Genomic DNA, 20,562 nt, shown 5'->3' with positions numbered 1-20,562 from the left:
CACGCTGCAAGGGCTGTCACCTCCTTCATCCATCGGTCGATCCTCAGACCAGATACTGACACATCGACCTTGCCAGGCCTCTCTGCAATCGACGCCACCACAACGCCAGACAGCGTCTGTCTTCCTGTGTGATTATATCGCCACCCATCGAACGCCGAGTCTCTACTGCCTCATGACACTGAGGTCCGCCGCCATCGATGTGTGGGATGAAGCACCGCTCCACCACCTACCGACGCCCAACCACCAAGCCGTCCACATGTCCGTCCAGCCGATGAATCTCTCCAAAGATGATGCCTCCACAGGGGTGATGATGAAGACGTCGCCATCATCCGATCCAGGAGGCCCCTCAACGCATCCAACGAGCACTACGACGCCCACGGGCGCCGCGGTCAATGGTAGACTCCTCTAGATCTAAGGTTTCCCCCGGAAACAAGGGAGCAGGGACCGCCCCACCATCGCCGAGGAAAATGACACCGACGGGCGCCACCGACGATGATGGCATCCTTACCCACTTTAGGAGCTAGGCCACCATCTCCTCCTCCAGTTGACCCGCCGCGGGAAGCCACCGCGAGGCAACACCCACCGACCAGATCCCTTTGGACCGACGATGAAGACAACCAAAGGTAGAGGAGGTCACATCGCTGCGTGATCGACACCATGGACACACACACGTAGTCCCGAGGTGCTCTCTCAAGATCCACCGTCACAACCACGCCTCCCCCCCCCCCCCCCCCCCCGCACGGGCTTCGCCCAACCATGATCCGGCGCCGGCGGGAGGGGAGGCAAAGGTGTGGGGAGGGGAGGCGGATGGGAGGCAGAGGAGATCGAGATATAGATGGGAGGGGAGGCGGACGGGAGCTGGAGGAGGACGAGATCTGGAGGCACAAAGCCATGCATTTAGAGACATTAACAGTGAAGGTTATTCCCGTGCCAACATAAGAAGATATGCCAGTCAACAATATTAGCTTTGTTTTCATTTTTCATTGTCGTTCCGTGACATGTTGTTAAAAAAATTGAATGTTGCATGGGGATATCATCACGCCACGACGGTTGGCGGCTGTGAACTAGTATCACACATAACACGTGGGTGAATAACACATCACCGATGAGAAAAGGTCTTGCAGGTAGTGGAGGGGAGGTACTGATGCTGAAACTATCATGGTGTGGCACGACCGGCTCACATCCATCTTGAGCACCACGTGTAGACTGTAGCGGGCAAGCACCACGGTGAACCACCACGTCACAAGACCAGCAGCTAAAACCATCATAGCGTGGCCCCTCACACCCCCCCACACCCCCCCCCCCCCCCCTCAGGGACGGCCCTGGGGGTAGCGGCTCACCGTGTGGCTAGAGGCGCATGCATGGAAGACTGGGAAGGTGGGATGGCGCTAAATTGATCATCGGCGAGCGGTGGCCGCAAGAAGGAAAGACGACCACCATGCGTGTTCTTCGGAGAAGAGGAGGTGCGAAAGGGAGTGGGTGGGGGTGGGTATAAAGTGGCAGATGGTATGAGACAGACACACGGCTACATACTACCGGTGAGGGCTCAAACCCTAGCGGCCGTCGCGGTGTAGGAGGTTACTGTAGCGACGGGAGTGACGAGAATGAAATGAATAAAATTCCTACCAAAAATATCCCTCAAATTGTTTTGAGAGGGAACGCCTGATTTGTTCTATTTGATTTTACTGAAAATGCCCCTCAGGCCTTCATACAATACATGCTATGGGGGTGTATTGCATCCGATCTGGACCATCCAATCCAGTCCGACGGACGGCCCATATTCGTTGGATATATCATACAAGGACTATTTGAGTATGTCTGAATTAGAGGTATACCAAATTCAGTTCATTTTTGAATTATCTTTTTCATATCAAAGACCACAAAATGAAACTTGTAAATTCGTACAATAGACAAATATTGTCTTTTGGTTATATCAATCAAAAGATTTTAACACTGCCTAGGTGTGACGGTGAATTAAAATCTTCATTCTTTTAAAAAATATTGGAAATACACGATCTCTTCACTTACATGAGATTTAAGGAATAAGCTTAGTCGTGATTCTTATCAACATAACCACCACCACTAGAATTTTGGATCTGATACGTGCAACTCTACACTGATACTTTATAACTAGAAATTCAATTGATGGGAGGAGCTCCTAGTTGACCTCGAACTATGTGGGCAACAACAGGCTGCAACATTTGGGAAACAAGAAGAATCAAATTCTAGCGATGATGAGCATTTAATGCAGCTGAGCCTTACTGTCTAGACAAGCATAGAGTTAACTGTAATATGCTTAAAGTCTTTGCTTCATGCTGATCGAGCATCTCACACATCAATTTAGCATCTGACATCAATGCATATGCTTACCGAGCTTGATGACCAGTTAGTTCCTAGTTAAAGTTTGACATAAGCACTAACCATTTATCAACAATTATTCAACCATCATGTTTTGATCTTATTATAAATATATATGAAGGGGCGGGCGATGTGTCGCGACATAAAAATTACCATTGTAACTCTGTGTGGTAATACTCAGTAAGATATTTTAGAGCCTTATGTACATGTGACATGAAAACCGATTTTGTGTTAAAACATTTAGTTCATTTGCCCCCTCTTTAATGGTGCTCTAGTTGGAATTACAAAAAACAGCTGCCCACTTACTTGAACTTGTGTAAGAGAGTAAGTATGTCATTTCCTATATACTTCCAGATGTGCTTAATGGATCTACGCAGCTCTAAGTTGACTTCAAATGGCAGATTAGGAATCCCAATTAATGCGAGATGCTTCCTGTCTCACGTGTATCAAGTACCAACATTTGACATCAAATAAGATTCTGTTTCTTGTGGGGACGAGCATTTAATGCAGTTTTAGTTTCTGTCAGAGGAACCACATCTGATTATATTCGAACATGATAAGATACACACTAAGCATGTATCAGCAAATTCGGTGTTCCTTGAAAACTTATTTTTACCAAGACTATTTATTGATTTTGCGATGTTGTTTCTGCATATGTAGTTTGAATTTTGCATGTAGTTTAGATGGTCTACGGCAGCCTACGTAGACCAACAAAGCTTAGTGCATGCGTTTGCATGATAGCCGAGTATTATGTGCATTTTGGAGCGTTACTATTGTTCTGTGTGTGTGTGTGGGGGGGGGGGGGGGGGGGGGGGGGGGGCTACAAACAACTGCCATCACTATCGTGTTATTTTCACTCCCCTATCTGTGGTGTAAAAAGGGATTTCGTGTGCAAAGTAAATTAGTTCTTTTAGACACCACTTAAACTTTACAAGCTAGTTGGCATAATAAGGTAACATGGTCTTTACTAGTTACGGTCTCAATGCATGGATCTGTTTCTTTAACAAATCTTGGGGTCGATTTTGCATCTCGAATGATGTCACGTCACATGGTCACCCATGACACTAGGTGTGACGTGTGAATGTATATTAATGTGTCTCATTTCTTTCTATTTATCTACTTGACTAGTCTCATAGTTGGTCTTATAGGAAAGAAATTTATTTTCGTATGGCATACTCAAGAACTAGCTCTATAAATATGGTGTCTCTCCATTCATACCTCATACTAACTCACACACAAATTACTAGACATCCTCGTTCTCTGTGCAGTTCCAACAATCCTAGTGATGGCGTGTGCAAGCCATGTCATGATTTTCCTTGTGTTCTCAAATTTAGCCATAGCCATGGCCACCCTTCCTCCTCCCTTGTATGACCCTAACCTAGGGAAGTGTAAGAATAGTTGTGAGGAAGAGCTCAATCTATCTTTGTACCTACACCAAGTTGTGACAGGACCAGCCCACAACCAAGAAGTAATTCTCAGCCCTGGCTTTCCTAACATGTTTGGTATGATAGCCGTCGTTGACTGGACCATATACGCCGTCCCTGATTCCACTTCAAGTATCATTGCTCGGGCAAAGGGAATGACTATCCAGGCTACCCAAAGCGAGGTCAATGGTGTTGCCTGGTTTCTTCCTTTCAGCATGGTCTTTCAGGATTCCAGGTATATCCATGCAGGTTTAACCATCCAAGTATTGTTTGTAGATTAAATATATGGATTTATTTGCATTTTCTTCAGGTTTGGTTTTTCTGATTTTAGTTACAACTTTAATAGGTTTGGCGGTTCTACGCTGCAAGTGATGGGAGCAATTACTGGTGCAGTAGATGGTGAGTGGGCTATTGTGGGTGGGACTGGCAAATTGTCCACGGCACGTGGTACTATTAAGTTCATAGCAGTCCAGGCACAGAGCACCCCAACCTTTGAGGTCTACAGAAGGATTGATATCCATGCATTCTACACACCCGCACCGGCCGTAAGTATTACTGATCTCTGAATTGTGATATCCATATATATATATATATGAATTTATGTCATGCTCAGTAACCATATTTATGTAATTAAGTTGACAATGAATATCCAATTTGACTCCCAAGCTCATCTACACCCTATGAACAGTAAATTCATAAAAACAATATTTGATAAAATCGAAAAAATTCGATTTTTTTTCTGGTGAAAGATGCTTGAGTGCATGATGCCCGTGCCAAGTTTTAGCGCATTCAAACATCTAAGTAGCTCTAAAAAAAATCAATCTATTAATGTAAGAATCATATGTATTGATGCCAAAAAAAGGTCTACGTTAATATAGATTCTATCTCTTTCACATGATAGAATGATTAATATTTATTTTACACTGGGAAATGTAAACTAATAAAACATATTATTCTGATCTATCTAGTCAAACTAATTATGAAATATTTGCAGTCACTATTAGTGTTTCTGTGATGAATAATAAGTCCCTTAATCATGCTCTTGTAAAATTCATATTGCGTTATTTGATTACTTATTATGTTGTCTACTAAGGATTTATTTATCTTCTTTTCACAGGTTTAAGATATGAAGAATACACATGCAGCACTCCGACTGGAAAGGCGAGCCAGCAATCTCGCATAAATAAAATATGTGTTTTCCATTATGACTAGTAGTACTACCTCGTTGTAATATGTGGTCAAGTCGTCTTTACTTTCAAAAAATGCAGGAGTTTGTGGCATATCATTGAAAATCTTAGACATAAATCCACAAGGCCTTTGTCCTTTTTTGTAAAATTGGACTGTATGATTTAATTTGGAATATTACAATCTTAATATATTATGTGAAAAGGAACAAAGCCTTTGTTCTTCGTTGGCCTTCCTATTTTTATATTCCTTGCATATTCGGGTTGTGAGGGAACAAATATGTTTTTCATCCAAATGCAGTTTTTTTCTCGACGAACACAAGGCATCACTTACCACATGGTTCTCATGTTCGATCCTTCATGTGGGTCTGCTACCTTCCCCACCCCTCAGTCCTTCCTTCTCTTGGACTCACCATTCGCTACCTCTAGCATCGACCTCTTCCCCCTGCGCATCCACCTCCCCATCTACCTCCTTGTCCCAGTCGCCTCCATCAGTGGGAAGTGGCGGATCCGCCATGCAAGTAGGGAGGCGAACAACCTGGATGAACTAGACTCAAGCCCTACCTGAGAGATCCCGACGGGGCGTAAGGGTTTGTTGGACTCCGACTTAGATCGCAGGAGGAAGGGTAAATCCTAGGTAAGCCCTTGGCGAAATGAGACCAACTAAAAAGAAAAAGGAAGGCAACAAAGATTACTGTCTAGGGCAGCCCGTCAAAAAACATCCCACGGGAACACAACAGTCCTAGCCACCAAAGTAGCTTCCACTCAAATAAAATAAAACTAGTAGTGTGACCCGCGCATTTGTGCGGCTAGATTTCGCACACATTTTTATATTAATTTGTATTCCTCTATAGGATATTTAGCCAACTATCAATTCAAAACATGACTAACACATATGCTTTGTGGAAAAATAGCTGCACTTTGTAAAGCATGTTTTTGTACAAATTCTATTATGTAGTCATTATAAAACCATCAATAAAGACCGATAGAATTGGATCCTTTGGCTCACGGTGTAACTCATGGACTAATTTAGGGCCTTTTATGTCTATATTTCCTTTAAATAAATTTTAGTGGAATCTGTAAGTAAGGATCAAAATAAAAAATGAAACCTCATACTTGATGTTAGTTGCTGCCTTCATCCATCTGCCTTCTCATTGACTGTATATTGATGGTGTTTTTGGCCCCTCCATGAAACCTTGTCTTACTATATTTGGGTTTGTCAAAATATGAATATTATATCTCCCTCGCAACCATCTTTATGTCTCCATATACTATTTTCCCTAATCGTCTGGCTAAATATTTGTTAGCAGAAATATAATGACTCATTATATACTTATATGGTTTGCTGCTTACAATATTTTTGTAAAAGCTTAATTAATCCAAAAATAGCTTCTCATTACCATCGTGTTCACATTCCCCCTATTTCTCTTAGCACCTAATTTTCACGATGACCCGCATTAATTTGGTGACGGTCTACGAAAACTATACACATTGTATGAATGTAGATTGTATAGTTTTGGTAGACCGTCAACAAATTAATGCGGGTCATCGTGAAAATTTAGGCTATTTCAAGAAACTAGTGTAATGCCCGTGTGTTGCCACAGAATACAAAAAAACACATTAACCTAAATAATTGTACTAATTTCCTATTTTATTCAGTTGTTGTTGTTGTCGTCATCGTCGTCGTGTGATTCCTTAACAGCACTTTCCTTGGAAGAAGACAAAACATCTTTCTTCCACCGCCTCTTCTTCACATCTACTCTCTTCATATGTCATTGCCATAACATTCTCGATTGTTTAAAAGTACGTCGTCTCGCTTTACCATCATAAAGACCTTTCTCAACTTTAGCAAATCTCACATACTACAGGAGCTAATGACCTTCATCAACCTTAGCGAATCTCACTTACTACAAGAGGGAAATTATGTCATATCAATAAAAAAATAATTATGCATGCAATTCAATGTCAATGGTTATCTCTCTTTATATCGAGAGCTAGAAGGATAATGTCTTTGTGACTCCAAGAAATATAAAGAAACCCACATATGGTGTATAGTCGAAAATAATCAAACATAAACAATCATTAACGATTTTGTGGCACCAAGAAATGTATTTAAGGAATAAAATATATGGTGTAGAATTGAGAAATCAACTTAAAATACCTAATTAACTAAAATATCACATTCTTTAACTTCTCTCGTTTTATTACACTATGCATATTGCCGCATGATGACATGTCACGTACTTATTAACTGTGGCATGTGGTTGACCAAAAATCGTTGTCTTCACTGGGCATCTCACACACTACTTCTTGACAATCAATTCTTGTCGGCGAGGTCTTCCATGTCTATGGAGATGAAGGAAAAGCTGGGCACACACATTCAATGCCGCCACCTCTCTCTCTCCTTCCTCCGTCACCCTACATCACCCATGAAGTTTACAAAAATAATACCTTGGCACTACAAAAAAACTCATTTACATGATAAGTGTTCTTCTAAGTGCCATATACTTTCACTTGTAATATTTCTTTCACCCGAGATATTTGAACATTTTTTCTTGTGTAGTTGAAATTAATGCATAACTTGTTAGCATGCGATTTGGTAGCCCATTGCTTAGAATGATTGTCATTCTGAAAGTTCTTTCTCTGAGAGAATATTCTAGAATTATATTTGGCAAACCAACATAAGTTGCACAACAACGTCTGAAAGAATGTTGGGAGCCTTGTGTAATATATCTTGGGGTAAAAAGGAAGTCAACATATGGGAGCAATGCACACTTCCTGAAGATTTGATTAAAAAAACTTGCTCAAGTGCTTCAATAGTTGCAGTTGCAAGAAGCCACTGTCGTTTAGTATACGCAGAGATCAGACATCATGTCCCTCCTCTCAAGATTATATAATTGTAATACTATATCTTATAGATCTTAGCTAACAAACTACATAGATCAGACAAATGTCAACCAAATATTAACTATAGGACCTCTAAACAAAGCACACAAAAAACAACAGTTAATTTGATGAAAAATAGGGTGATTAGGACAAATGTTGTAGAACATATATTGAGCTAAAGATTAGGAGGTGTATTGTCGTAGCCCATATTGCTGGTAGAATGTTAACAACATAAAAACCATGGTATAACATTTCTCATTAGGTCCATATGATAAAACCAATGTACAACACCGTGCTTTTTAGCCGTCAGTGTTCATATTTTTGCACTGCATCTATCCAAAATAATTTACGGTATTTTCAAGTTTTAAATTATTTATAGTTGATTCACCCGAAAGGTTGATAAAATATTCTACTGTCAGAATTTGTTTTTTCGCAAGTGGACAAGTTTTACTATATTTGTAGTTTATTGACCCAAAAATGATGACCTCGCATCAGTGGCATGCATACAAGATAATTTAGTAGTAATATCTTAAGCAAGGAAACTCTCCCGATGTGTTGGAGGTGTGAATAAGACCTATTCATCGGTATAGCTAAAGCATTTAAATAGACACTTCTGAAAATTAGATAAGTAATAGCAAGTGAAATGCTCTGAACTAAACTTTGCAATGGTTTCCATTTTTCCAGCAATGACGGTGACGCCCCTCCCCCCCCCCCCCCCCCCCCCCCCCCTAACCCGATGACAAAACAAACAAAAATAGAAATTTAGAATTTATGTGCATCCAAAATTCATAGTGAAACACCCATTTAATAATCAGCAATTAGGGTACTGGACAGCCGCACTCTAATGGCCCATTATTTCTGACCACAACACCACCGTTAGTTAGAAAAATAGAGGGACGAAATGTTTCATCAGAGCCAATTCATAAAAGTAGGTCTTATGAATAACCACTACCAATAGATCACTACAAAAGATTGTACAATATCCAAACCATTTACGCACGCAGCAGACCCACTGATTGGATAGTATTCAGCATGGGCCCTCCAAATCCCCTTTCTGGCCGTGTGGTTTTGCTCCAACGCAGCAGACCTACAATGGGGTAGAGTTGCTCATAGCAGACGTGCCTAAAGACGACATGCTACTCGCATCAGCTTATTTCAGTGCTCCACCTTTATCAGAAAACTACACGTAAGTACTCTCTAGAATATATGTAATTAGCTAGTACAACTACATCTAGTCGTCATCATTACACATAATTGCACCAGGAAATAGGTCTCTAATCCATCTATGAGGTTGCACGCTCTCTGAATCTCTAAACTTGCATATCTCTGGACATGCACTACTTGACAATAACCTACTGCACCTGGGCTGCAACTTCGACCTCACCAGAAACCTTGTCCGCTGGCGCAGCGGGCTATGGGCGACCAACAGAATGCTTCCTCTGGGAACTGCAGCTGCCGCCATAGATAAGCAGCAGATCATGGGTGTAGCTCCTTCATTGTGTATAAAGAAAATGAGAAGAGTGAGGGGAGCAGAGTGACCGTAAGCATCCAACATAAGATGCACCGCGCGAGGGGAGAGGAGGTGCTTCAGGGCAGAGTGACGCAAGAGACACCACCGCCCCACGACCTCAGGCCACCCACAGCCGCAGCCTCAGTCCGCTGCTCCAACCAACTCAGCCCACCGACATTTGTCTTTCTTCCGCAACAAAAACAGTTTTTTTAGAAAGGAGGATGGCCACCGGCCTCTGCATCTGGGCGATGCATACGGTTACTTTATTAATTATTCTCACAAGACCTTACAAAGTCATACAACAGCAAGACTAAAGCCACCGTCTAAGCAACAACTGTTGCTACACCTATCCAATTGATGAAGGGCGCTGATAGCCTGGGCCTAATACCACACAGACATCGCAGCCAAACCTAAACATGTAAGACCTGAGGTCCCAACCAGGACGCCTGCCTGGTATGGGGCACCTACCAGTCCGGCGCACTCCTCAATCAGGACGCCTGCCAGGTATGAGGCCGCCGCAGCCACCTGCCATGAGTCCATCTTCAGAGTTGTACTATTGCATCTACCGTGCCAGGTCTCTCTGCCATCGACGCCACCACGACGCCAGACAGCGTCGTCCTCCTGCGCGAGTCCATCCTCCCACATCGAACTCCGAATCTGCACTGCGCCACGCCGTCAAAATCCGTCGCCATCAATGTATGGATGAAGCACCGCTCCACCAAAGAAACCGTCCGCTGGTCCCGCGAAGCAAGGCGCAGCACCAAGTAGAAGGCCGAAGTCGCACCGCCACCACGCCACCAGCAGCCCCACCACCAAGAGATGTTCCCAGCCGCCGCCTTCAAGAGGGAGCACGACACCAAGGTGTCGTCAACACCCAGAACAGGGGAACAAAAGCTTTCGCCATAGCTCGAGGAGGAGGCAGAAGGGAGAGGATCCACCCCAAAGCCTCTAGGAAGGGGGTCGGCGCCAAAGGCATCGACTTTGGAGAGGCCGCCGCGCCAGCCAGGGGTTTCCCCGGAACCTCACCCGCACGCCAGATCCGCCAGGCCAGCAATAGGGGACGCTGAAAGCAACCGCCAAGGACCGGCGCCAGCACGGATCGGGACAGATCGGAGCGGGGGCGGATCTTCTACATGGAGCCATGACGGATTGCGAGGAGCCGCCACTGTGCCAGTGTCCGCAGCCCCCACGCCGCCCACGCGGCCGTAGGAGGCTGCCCACCAGAGCCCGCCGGCGTAGCCCGCCGGTTGCACCGCGCCCACCGGCCGGGGCCGCCGCCCCGGGGAGCCAAGGTGTCGGTGTCAAAACCGGCGGATCTCGGGTAGGGGGTCCCGAACTGTGCGTCTAAGGCGGATGGTAACAGGAGGCGGGGGACACAATGTTTACCCAGGTTCGGGCCCTCTCGATGGAGGTAATACCCTACTTCCTGCTTGATTGATCTTGATGATATGAGTATTACAAGAGTTGATTTACCACGAGATCGTAGAGGCTAAACCCTAGAAGCTAGCCTATGATCATGATTGTTGTTCTACGGACTAAACCCTCCGGTTTATATACACACCGGAGGGGCTAGGGTTACACAGAGTCGGTTACAAGGGAGGAGATCTACATATCCGAATTGCCAAGCTTGCCTTCCACGCAAAGGAGAGTCCCACCCGGACACGGGACGAAGTCTTCAATCTTGTATCTTCATAGTCCAACAGTCCGGCCAAAGTATATAGTCCGGCTGTCCGAGGACCCCCTAATCCAGGACTACCTCAGTAGCCCCGTAACCAGGCTTCAATGTCGATGAGTCCGGCGCGCAGATTGTCTTCGGCATTGCAAGGCGGGTTCCTCCTCCGAATACTCCATAGAAGATTTTGAACACAAGGATCGTGTCCGGCTCTGCAAAACAAATTCCACATACCACCGTAGAGAGTATATTATTCCACAAATCTAATCTGCTGACAACTTTTCATAACGTGACATCCTACCGTGGTCTGGTCATTACGAACCGTTTTTCCCAGCCTGCCACTGCACGTGTTGCGAGGCGGTTTTATTGGCACGTCTCTTGTCGAAGCAGAGATCGTGTTCCCCTTATCACGGGATTCTCATCAATACGGATATGGGTAACCCAACCGTGCCTGTTAGTATGACTCCTCGATTTTAGGCAAGTTCCAAACGGCCACGCGGAGGACGCTTGATATTTGCCCTCTTTATAAAGGGGCCAAGGCCTGTCCTTTTCTTCTCGCGCTCAATCCTTCCCTTCCCCCACCTCGAGTTCCAACACCCAAGGCTCAGGCCAAGTGCCTCGGACCTTCAACCATGTCCGGATCCAACCTTCAAGGCCGGCGGATGGCCTCCTCTGTCACAGAGGAGGACATCCAAAAGTTAAGAGAAGCCAGGTATCTGACCGCCGAAATCACGCACAGGCTGCCTGCTCAAGGGCAGGTCATCCCCACTCCCGAACCCAACGAGAGTGTCGTATTTGTTTCCCACTTCCTCCGAGGGCTAGGCTTTAGTCTTGATCCCTTTGTTAGAGGGCTTATGTTCTATTACGGGCTCGATTTCCATGATCTAGCTCCAGATTCCATCCTTCACATCTCGTCATTAATCGTCATGTGTGAGGCCTTCCTCCGCATCACCCCACACTTCGGCTTATGGCTCAAGACCTTCAATATGAAGCCAAAGATGATCGATGGGTGACACGCAGAATGCGGAGATGCCATAATAAGCAAAGGCGCCGATGCTCCATGGCCAAAGGGTTCCTTCCCGGAGGTGTCCAACTTATGGCAGCGTGAGTGGTTTTACATCACAGCTCCTCGAAGTGCGAAGTGGGTAGCTGTCCCCGCCTTCCGCTCGGGCCCCCCACCACAACTGGCGTCATGGGTCAACAAGGGGCTGGACTGGGGGCCAGTTAATGACGTGCCGACATTGCAAAGTCGCATCCGAGATCTCCTCAAGAGAGATGTTGGTCTCGTCAAGGTAATGCAAGTTATGCTAGTTCGTCGGGTCCTGCCATGCCAACGTCGATCTCTCCGTATGTGGGAGTTCAACCCGGAAGGACCGCGAACTATCCAGCAATTCTTCGGCGTGATGCTCGAAGAGATGTATGGATTGTTCTTCGGATCACGAATATAGTGTCTGGACACCACCGAGGATGCGGGTCTCAACTGCAACCGTCCAGATACCCATGTAAGTAATTCTGTGGCCGAACATGTTGTCTTTTTATTTGTCACAACATCATTCTGAAAAAATCGCTCTTAGCCAGGACTGGATAAAAAAGGAGAAGATGATCAGGTGTTCGGCCCCCCTTCCCGAAGGCTCACCGGATCCTGTACTAACCAGGATGCTTGAGCACGCACCTTATCAAGTGCCATCAGGGGAAGATAAAGGGAGGAATAAAGAAGCCGAAAGCGGGCCTCACGCATTACTCATCCAAACCGGGGGAATTAGTGTCTCCGCGAAGGAGGATAATCGGGAAGAAGAATCTAGAATCCCCTATCCCCAAGGAAGGAAAAGGACCGCCTCTGAAGACTTGAAAACGGGGGTTTCCAAACGAGGGAAGAAACCTTCGCCTAGGGGCCCTGCCCCGGAGGGCGTCCTTACCGCATAGTGCCCGCAAGGGGGTCAGCCCTCCACCGAGCTGTAAGTGAACAAGAGTACTTTTGGTAAATATATCCTGCTTTATCTCCAAGGACAATGACCGAGACGTATGTCTTGCAGTCCGGATCGTAGCCCTTCTCGACAGAGTTCGTCTTCGGGGGATCTTCTTCCGGAGATGATGGAGAGCGAAACGCCTCCCCATGTCTCCCTGCCTCCTGGGGCGGAGGACCCTGAGGTGTCACCATAGAGGATTTCTTCTGATCCGCCAAGGCCAGAAGGTAACCCTTCAGCCACCCGAAGTCCGGAGTATTCGGCTCCTAAGGAGAGCAACAGAAAGAGTCTGGGATTGTCCGGTGCACAACCGGACGTACTGATGGGCCTTTTGGAGCAAGCGGCTATCTCAGAGGAGCACCGTACTTTAATGGGTACGGTGGTTGAGAGGATTTCATCCGCCAAAAGTGGGTTGCATGAGGCTTTTACGAGCCTGCTAAGATGTTTTGAGGTACGCAAAGTAATATAAAATTTTTGATGGAACCGCACACGCTAGGTGTGCTCTATACAGATAGTAGCCCCTGAGACTCTGGTTGCTGTCCAGAGGCGGCAAACAGAGGATCGTAGTCCCAGGTAATGATCGCGCTGCTTTCATGTGCAGGCGGCTGAGGGTCCGGTGGCTGGCCGGACTGCTGAGTTTGCCGGACTGAGGCGGCAACTTGACGCGGCTGATGCCGACATTGCGCTTGTGAACAAGCGGCTTGACAAGGCACAGGGTATGTATTTTCGGTTGGTCAACAAATATTAAGAGGAGCATGATGCTAGTATCTATAATATGTTGTGGCTGCAGATGGAGCTGCCGCCGTGGAGACACTTCGGGCGGAGCTTGCCCGAGCCAAGGAACAAGCCAGGAGAAGGGATGCGGCCGCCCTAAAGGCGGCCGAAGACTTAAGAGCCGAACAGGCTACTCATCGCCAGAGCAAAGATAAAATAGCCAAGATGGCTATTGAGCTGAAAGATGCCGCCGACCGATATGAGATTCTTGAAAAGGAAAGCCAAGCGAAAGCGGCTGACCTGAAGAAAGCCGTCGAAGCAGCCAAGGAAACCCGCTCTCAAATCAGAGCGGCGAAGGAGGAGCTCCGTCAAGCCGGAGATATCACGGCTGGGAAGCCTTTTTGTTGCGGACGAAGTTCGGAGATCCGAATTATGCCCCTCTGGATCAGTTATGGAGTGCTACAGACGCGTACTTGGACTTGGCAACGAGTGTTGCTGATGTGACTGAGTTTTTCAAAGAACAGAAAGATCATGAAGTGGAAAGATTGTTCTGGTCGCAGTTCAGTGCTCCAACGCGTCCCTGCTGTTAAATGAACAAATGGCCGAGTGGGCCGAGCTCCATAGGTTGTCCGGACTTGCCATGAGGTCTGTCGTGGATCATCTTTGGCCGAAGGGACCAAGGCCGAATAGTTATTTTGGTTTAGTGCAACGATTCCTTGGTGCTGTGCCGCATATCGATGCTGTAAAGAGGTCGGCGTGCATAGAGGGTGCGCAGATGGCCCTTGCCCGTGTTAAGACGTACTAGGCAGAGATGGAGGCCACCGCTATTGCAACCCGGGATCTAGCCGTAGGCAAGGTCCCGGCCGAGCACTATTTTGAAGAAGTCCTAGAAGGCGCTCGTTTAATAGAGGCTCAGTGCTCGAAGAGTATCATGTTTGAGTGACATGTGTCCCAATTGTAAAAACAATGCTATTTGGATTATAAAGGCTTTGTTTATACTTTTGCTTGAAAGTATTATGATGCCTCCTGTCCAGCCGTTTATGTATGTATATAACCTGAAAGTTTGCAGTCGTCGGCTTCAGCCCCCACGCACATAATGCGGGGGTGTTCGGAAAAGCGCGTATTCACACTTGACCCAACGTCTTGGTCCATTAAGGAGGTGACAGCGCGGCGAACAAGGCAATCGGACTATATAGCTTTAACACTTTCACTTAGCCATAGGAGTTTGACGGTGGGGCTACGATATAGCCCCTGGTACTTCCGCGCTCATCCGAATAAGGTGCGCGTACATACATGACCGGGAAACCGGCCCTTCGTTAATGCGGAGGAATCGCGAAGATTCCGCTGAGTCATCGAGTGGTTGACCAGTCTCGCGCTTTATCATGACAGTCAGTTTTCGGCTTTCTCTACTGAGGTGCTCATCCGGATGAACCAGGGCATAATCGCAGTAGTTCTCCCGGTGCCACCTTAGCCGATAGAGCGGAACGTAAGGTAGCAAAACACGGGAGCCGGGCAAACCCAACTATTGACCAAAGACATGATTCGGAGCTGATGCATATAAGGCCAAACTCGCAACGCCGAACACTCCCTAAGGTATTCAGACTTGACAACATATACTGGGCTGAGTAACGCCCTTGATAATGAGCCCTAAATTTCCAGGTACTGGCATTAGTCTGATGTGACGAAATGCCCATAACGCCAGCATCCCTTTCGGTTGTGTTGAGTATCCGGAGGGAGTGAAGCAACAAGAGACAGTAAAAAAGGTTTACACCGGGTCTTAATCCAAAAAGAAACCTTTGAGCGGGGCCCTGCTGCACGTCTGCGCCTGTGTCTCCGTTGTGCCGTATCCTGGAAGGGTGTAGCACGGTGATCATCTGTAAAAGAGAAAAACCCAGGCGAAAGTCTTCGTGCGAAAAATTGGTTATTCTTAATGAACCATTAAAATGCAATTTTAAATTGGGCCAGGCCGAACTGTAGCCCTTTGTACGTGCGGGAAGCCCCTAGCACCACCTATGGGGGTATATCTATCGACCCAATCTCAGGTTTATCTGAGCTGTTACAGCTAGTGGTGTGCCGAACTCGTCTAACCGTGTCCGTGGTCTTGACGACCGATCATTTCTTCTGGTTGGAGGGGCCGTTCAGTGATTGGCTGCTAGAGCCGCCACATATTTCTCTGTGCGTGAGGAACGCTCTGTGTTTCCACTAACTATGATCATGCCACGTGGACCGGGCATCTTAAGCTTAAGATAAGCGTAATGCGGTACTGCGTTGAAACAAGCGAAGGCCGTTCTTCCCAGTAGTGTGTGATAGCCGCTTCGGAATGGAGCGATGTCGAAGGTTAATTCTTCGCTTCGGAAGTTGTCGGGAGAACCGAATACAACCTCTAAAACTAGAGAGCCCGTGCAGCGGGCCTCTGGGCCTGGTATTACTCCTTTAAAGGTAGTATTGCTTTGGCTTATTCTTGTCGGGTCTATCCCCATTTTGCGAACGGTGTCCTGATATATCAGATTAAGACTGCTGCCGCCGTCCATAAGGACTCGGGTGAGGTGGTATCCGTTAATTATTGGGTCTAGCACCAAGGCAGCCGATCCTCCGTTCCGGATACTAGTCGGGTGATCCCTGCGATCAAAAGTGATCGGGCGGGCCGGCCAAGGGTTGAACTTGGGGGTGACGTGCTCCACGGCGTATGCGTCTCGGGGTGCGCGCTGGCGCCCCCTCTTCGGTATGTGAGTTGCGTAAATCAGGTTCATTGTTTTGACCTCTGGTGGGAATTTTTTCTGTCCCCCAGTGTTCGGCTGGCGAGGCTCATCCTCGTCTTCGCTTGGTGTCTCACTCCCCTTGTGTTCGGCGTTTAGCTTGCCGGCCTGCTTGAAGACCCAGCATTCTCTGTTGGTGTGATTTGCTGGTTTGTCGGAGGTGCCATGAATCTGACATAATCTGTCTAGGATCTTGTTTAGGGTGGACGGTCCATCTCTGCTGCCTTTAAATGGCTTTTTCCGTGGACCGGGTCGAGAGCCCCTGAATCCGGCGTTTATCGTCGTGTTGTCTGGGTTGTCTTCGTTGTTTCGACGCTTGCTTTTATTGCGTCGTGGTTTCCCGTTGCCATCCCTGACTTTGGATGTGCCTGGGTTGCTGGTGCCGCTACGGGCCAGCCAGCTGTCTTCGCCCGCGCAAAAGCGAGTCATAAGGCTTGTTAGGGCTGTCATTGTCCTCAGTTTTTCTTGGCCGAGGTGTCTGGTGAGCCATTCGTCCCGGACATTGTGTTTGAAAGCCGCTAAGGCTTCGGCATCCGGGTAGTCGACGATTTGATTCTTCTTCGTGAGAAATTTATTCCAAAGCTTTCGGGCTGACTCTCCGGGCTGTTGAATTATGTGACTTAAATCGTTTGCCCCCGGAGGTCGGACATAGGTCCCTTGAAAATTGGCCCTAAAAGCGTCCTCAAGCTCTTCCCAGCTTCCAACTGAGCTTTCGGGGAGGCTTTTCAGCCAGTGCCGAGCTGGTCCTTTCAACTTGAGGGGCAGGTATTTGATGGCATGGAGATCATCTCCGCGAGCCATGTGGATATGAAGGATAAAGTCCTCAATCCAGACCCTAGGGTCTGTCGTTCCGTCGTATGCCTCTATGTTTACGGGTTTAAATCCCTCTGGAAATTCGTGGTCCAGCACCTCATCGGTGAAGCATAGGGGGTGCGCGGCACCCCTGTATTTGGATGTGTCATGGCATTCTTCGGACGGTTGTAGCGTTTGATTTTGATTCCGAGCTGTTATTCTGTCAGTATAGTCGTTTGGGCGGCCATGATTCTGTGCCGGAGCGCGCTTCCTAGATCCGTAGATGGACCTCCCCAAACCGGCTTTTTTGTGCAGGTCTTCACGTAAATCATGTGCTGACTTGTGTGCGACATCGCTAGCCGCCCTGTCGCGGCCACGGGGTGGTCGATCCGGCTGATCGGCCGTTTTATTTTTCGTCTGAATGGGCTCTAAAGCCTCGTCGTCGAATTCAGGCAGCAGCTTGCGCTTTGGATAGCTCTTTGTGTGGCGACTGCCGCCATACTTTTCTTCAGTGTCAAGCACTTTATTCCATCTGCTGTCGAGTGTATTCTGCGCGGCCTTAAGCCTTTGTTTCTGCTTCTTCAGGCTCCTCGCGGTGGCAATAAGCCTTCTATGGAGATTCTCCTGTTCCAAGTGCCTTTCTGGGATGATGTGTGCATCGTCGTCCGGACTGTTCTCCTCTCCGGAGACAGGTTGATGAGCTTTACCCTCGGCGTCGCCGTGATCGGGCAGCGGTTCTGCACTATGTTCGCCGTCCGCTGGCTCATCCTTTGGAGTCGACCGGGGTATTATTCTTTCTTGCGCTGTTATCGCTGTTTTTTCTGAGGCGGGATTTGGAGCGGCGCCTACGTCGTCGCTTTGGTTGCTTCTCGAGGGGATTATCCTTCGCTGCATCCTCCCGTTCCTCGTCGTTGTTTTCTTTGGGTGTATCCACCATGTATACATCGTGTGATGAAGTGGTTGTCCAGCGCCCTGTGGGCGGTGGTTCCTGTTTCTCTCCTGCATCGTCGTCCATACCGTCGATGTCTTCGGAGTCGAAATCGAGCATGTCGGTTAAGTCGTCGACAGTGGCTATTAAGTGGGTGGTGGGTGGGGAATAAATTTCTTCGTCGTCCGCTTCCCACTCAAGCCGGACATAGTTCGGCCGAGGGCCTCCTGACAAGGAGAGAGACCTTAATGAATTTAGCACGTCGCCCAGGGGCGAGTGCTGAAAGATATCCGCGGAGGTAAACTCCATGATCGGTGCCCAATCAGATTCGATAGGCACGGACGCAGGCGGTTCGGAGCCCGTGGCCGGGGACGAATCCAAGGGTCCAGTGACACAGGTCTCATAAGAGGTGAAGTCAGTATTCGGCTCTATCGCCGCTGAGTGTGCGGCCTCCGTGGCGGGGTCCATCTGCCCGTCCTCAGACGACGCGATCTGCTCCGGATTGAGGGCCGGAGTAGCCACAGGTGTGATCTCCCGAACACCGTCCGACGGCAGAGCTAAGTCGTGCTCGTCTTGACTGTGCGGCGCACCTGACATGGGCTCGAATCCGTCGAAGATCAAGTCTCCGCGGATGTCGGCAGTATAGTTCAAGCTTCCAAACCTGACCTGACGGCCAGGGTCGTAGCTCTCGATCTGCTCCAGATGGCCAAGCAAGTTGGCCCGCAGTACGAAGCCGCCGAATACGAAGATCTGTCCGGGTAGAAAAACCTCACCCTGGATCGCATCGTTGCCGATGATCGAAGGAGCCATCAAGCCTTTATCGTGATGGCATAGTGGAACTCTCAATGAAAGCACCAATGTCGGTGTCAAAACCGGCGAATCTCGGGTAGGGGCTCCCGAACTGTGCGTCTAAGGCGGATGGTAACAGGAGGCGGGGGACACAATGTTACCCAGGTTCGGGCTCTCTCGATGGAGGTAATACCCTACTTCCTGCTTGATTGATCTTGATGATATGAGTATTACAAGAGTTGATCTACCACGAGATCGTAGAGGCTAAACCCTAGAAGCTAGCCTATGATCATGATTGTTGTTCTACGGACTAAACCCTCCGGTTTATATACACACCGGAGGGGACTAGGGTTACACAGAGTCGGCTACAAGGGAGGAGATCTACATATCCGAATTGCCAAGCTTGCCTTCCACGCAAAGGAGAGTCCCATCCGGACACGGGACGAAGTCTTCAATCTTGTATCTTCATAGTCCAATAGTCTGGCCAAAGTATATAGTCCGGCTGTCCGAGGACCCCCTAATCCAGGACTCCCTCACAAGGCCCTCCAACGGAGAGGAGGCGCCAGATCCCGCCGCCACCATCATTGGGCCGAGCACCCGCGCCTCGGAGGCCCTCAGGCGGCGACGGAGGGAGGGGAGGAGAGGGGGAAACGCAGCGGCGGCGCTAGGGTTGGCCCCCGAGTCGCCTCAGAGGAGGCGACGCGGGGGGAGGCGGGGATGAAAGCACACACGGAAAAAAGGGCGGCGGCGCTAGGGTTGGCCCCCGAGTCGCCTCAGAAGCAGTTAGAAAACTTAGAATCAGAAAAAGACCGAGGGATCAAAACCCAGAGAAAGAAACACGAGGGAGATATAAATGGTGAATTACAATTACCGGGTGCACTCATTGCAGGTTCTTTCATGCGTCCCCGGCATCTACTCACAATGTGCCGATCTTGGCACTCGGCCGTGCGCAGCCACACCACCAAGTCGGTCGTCGCCCTATCTCAGATCTTGGGCCCGGCCCTGTCGTTCCATTGATTTGGGGAAGGAGGCAAGCCACATGGGGAGCTTGAGGCCGGGCGGCTGCGCCAGGGCTTCCGGCCCGAGGTAGTACGCGACATAGGCAGGCGGCATCACCTGGCCCCGGGCTGCAGCGACATGGGCGGCACGATGTCGCCACGCTGTGGCGGCTCCTGGGGGTGTGGTTGGGTGACTCTAGGCTGTGGCTACACATATGGAGGCGGGGCAGACGTGGTGACGAACCATATCGTGCAGCGGGAGAGAAGTATGCGGGGTGGTTCGGCGTTCGAGAGAGAGAGGTCTGTGATTGAAGACCGGCTGGTGGGGAGGGAGGTGGAGCCGTGGAGGACGTGGGGGCTTATTTTTCAGTTTTTTTGGCTTAATTAGAACGTGGCTGGAGGTAGGTGGGAAGGAAGCCGATTTTTTCCCTTCAGATTTTCTTTGGCAGGAGGGAGGACGTGATTAGGCCTATCAATAGGAGGAGGAGGTCGAACCATCACGCCGTTCGATCATCCTTTAATAATAGAAGATACTAATATGTTAGTGAGTCAAATCATTTAAAAATACTTCAAGAAATATATATATA

The 20,562-nt window shown here is 48.2% G+C and overlaps 2 protein-coding genes across 2 annotated transcripts in view; both read left to right on the top strand.

The window, feature by feature from the left end:
• The window catches only part of LOC123168826 (uncharacterized), a 47,283-nt gene that overhangs the window by 10,472 nt on the left and 16,249 nt on the right, over positions 1–20,562 (top strand). The gene's annotated exons all lie outside the window — the stretch shown is intronic.
• Positions 3,597–5,171, top strand: LOC123168827 (uncharacterized). Its single transcript, XM_044586694.1, has 3 exons — positions 3,597–4,017; positions 4,129–4,327; positions 4,900–5,171. Exons 1-3 carry the CDS (start codon positions 3,644–3,646, stop codon positions 4,903–4,905), a joined length of 579 nt encoding a protein of 192 aa, XP_044442629.1. The 5' UTR covers positions 3,597–3,643; the 3' UTR covers positions 4,906–5,171.

The sequence above is a fragment of the Triticum aestivum genome, chromosome 7D (assembly GCF_018294505.1).
Source record: "Triticum aestivum cultivar Chinese Spring chromosome 7D, IWGSC CS RefSeq v2.1, whole genome shotgun sequence".
In the NCBI taxonomy this organism is placed as follows: Eukaryota; Viridiplantae; Streptophyta; class Magnoliopsida; order Poales; family Poaceae; genus Triticum; species Triticum aestivum.
This window is presented reverse-complemented; position numbering and strand designations above follow the sequence as displayed.

Bases quoted from the DNA above. Each gene is read 5' to 3' on its own strand.
- LOC123168827 (XM_044586694.1), top strand. From the start codon at position 3,644: ATGGCGTGTGCAAGCCATGTCATGATTTTCCTTGTGTTCTCAAATTTA. The intron at 4,018-4,128 runs GTATATCCATGC...CAACTTTAATAG, and splicing joins ATGGTCTTTCAGGATTCCAG to GTTTGGCGGTTCTACGCTGC.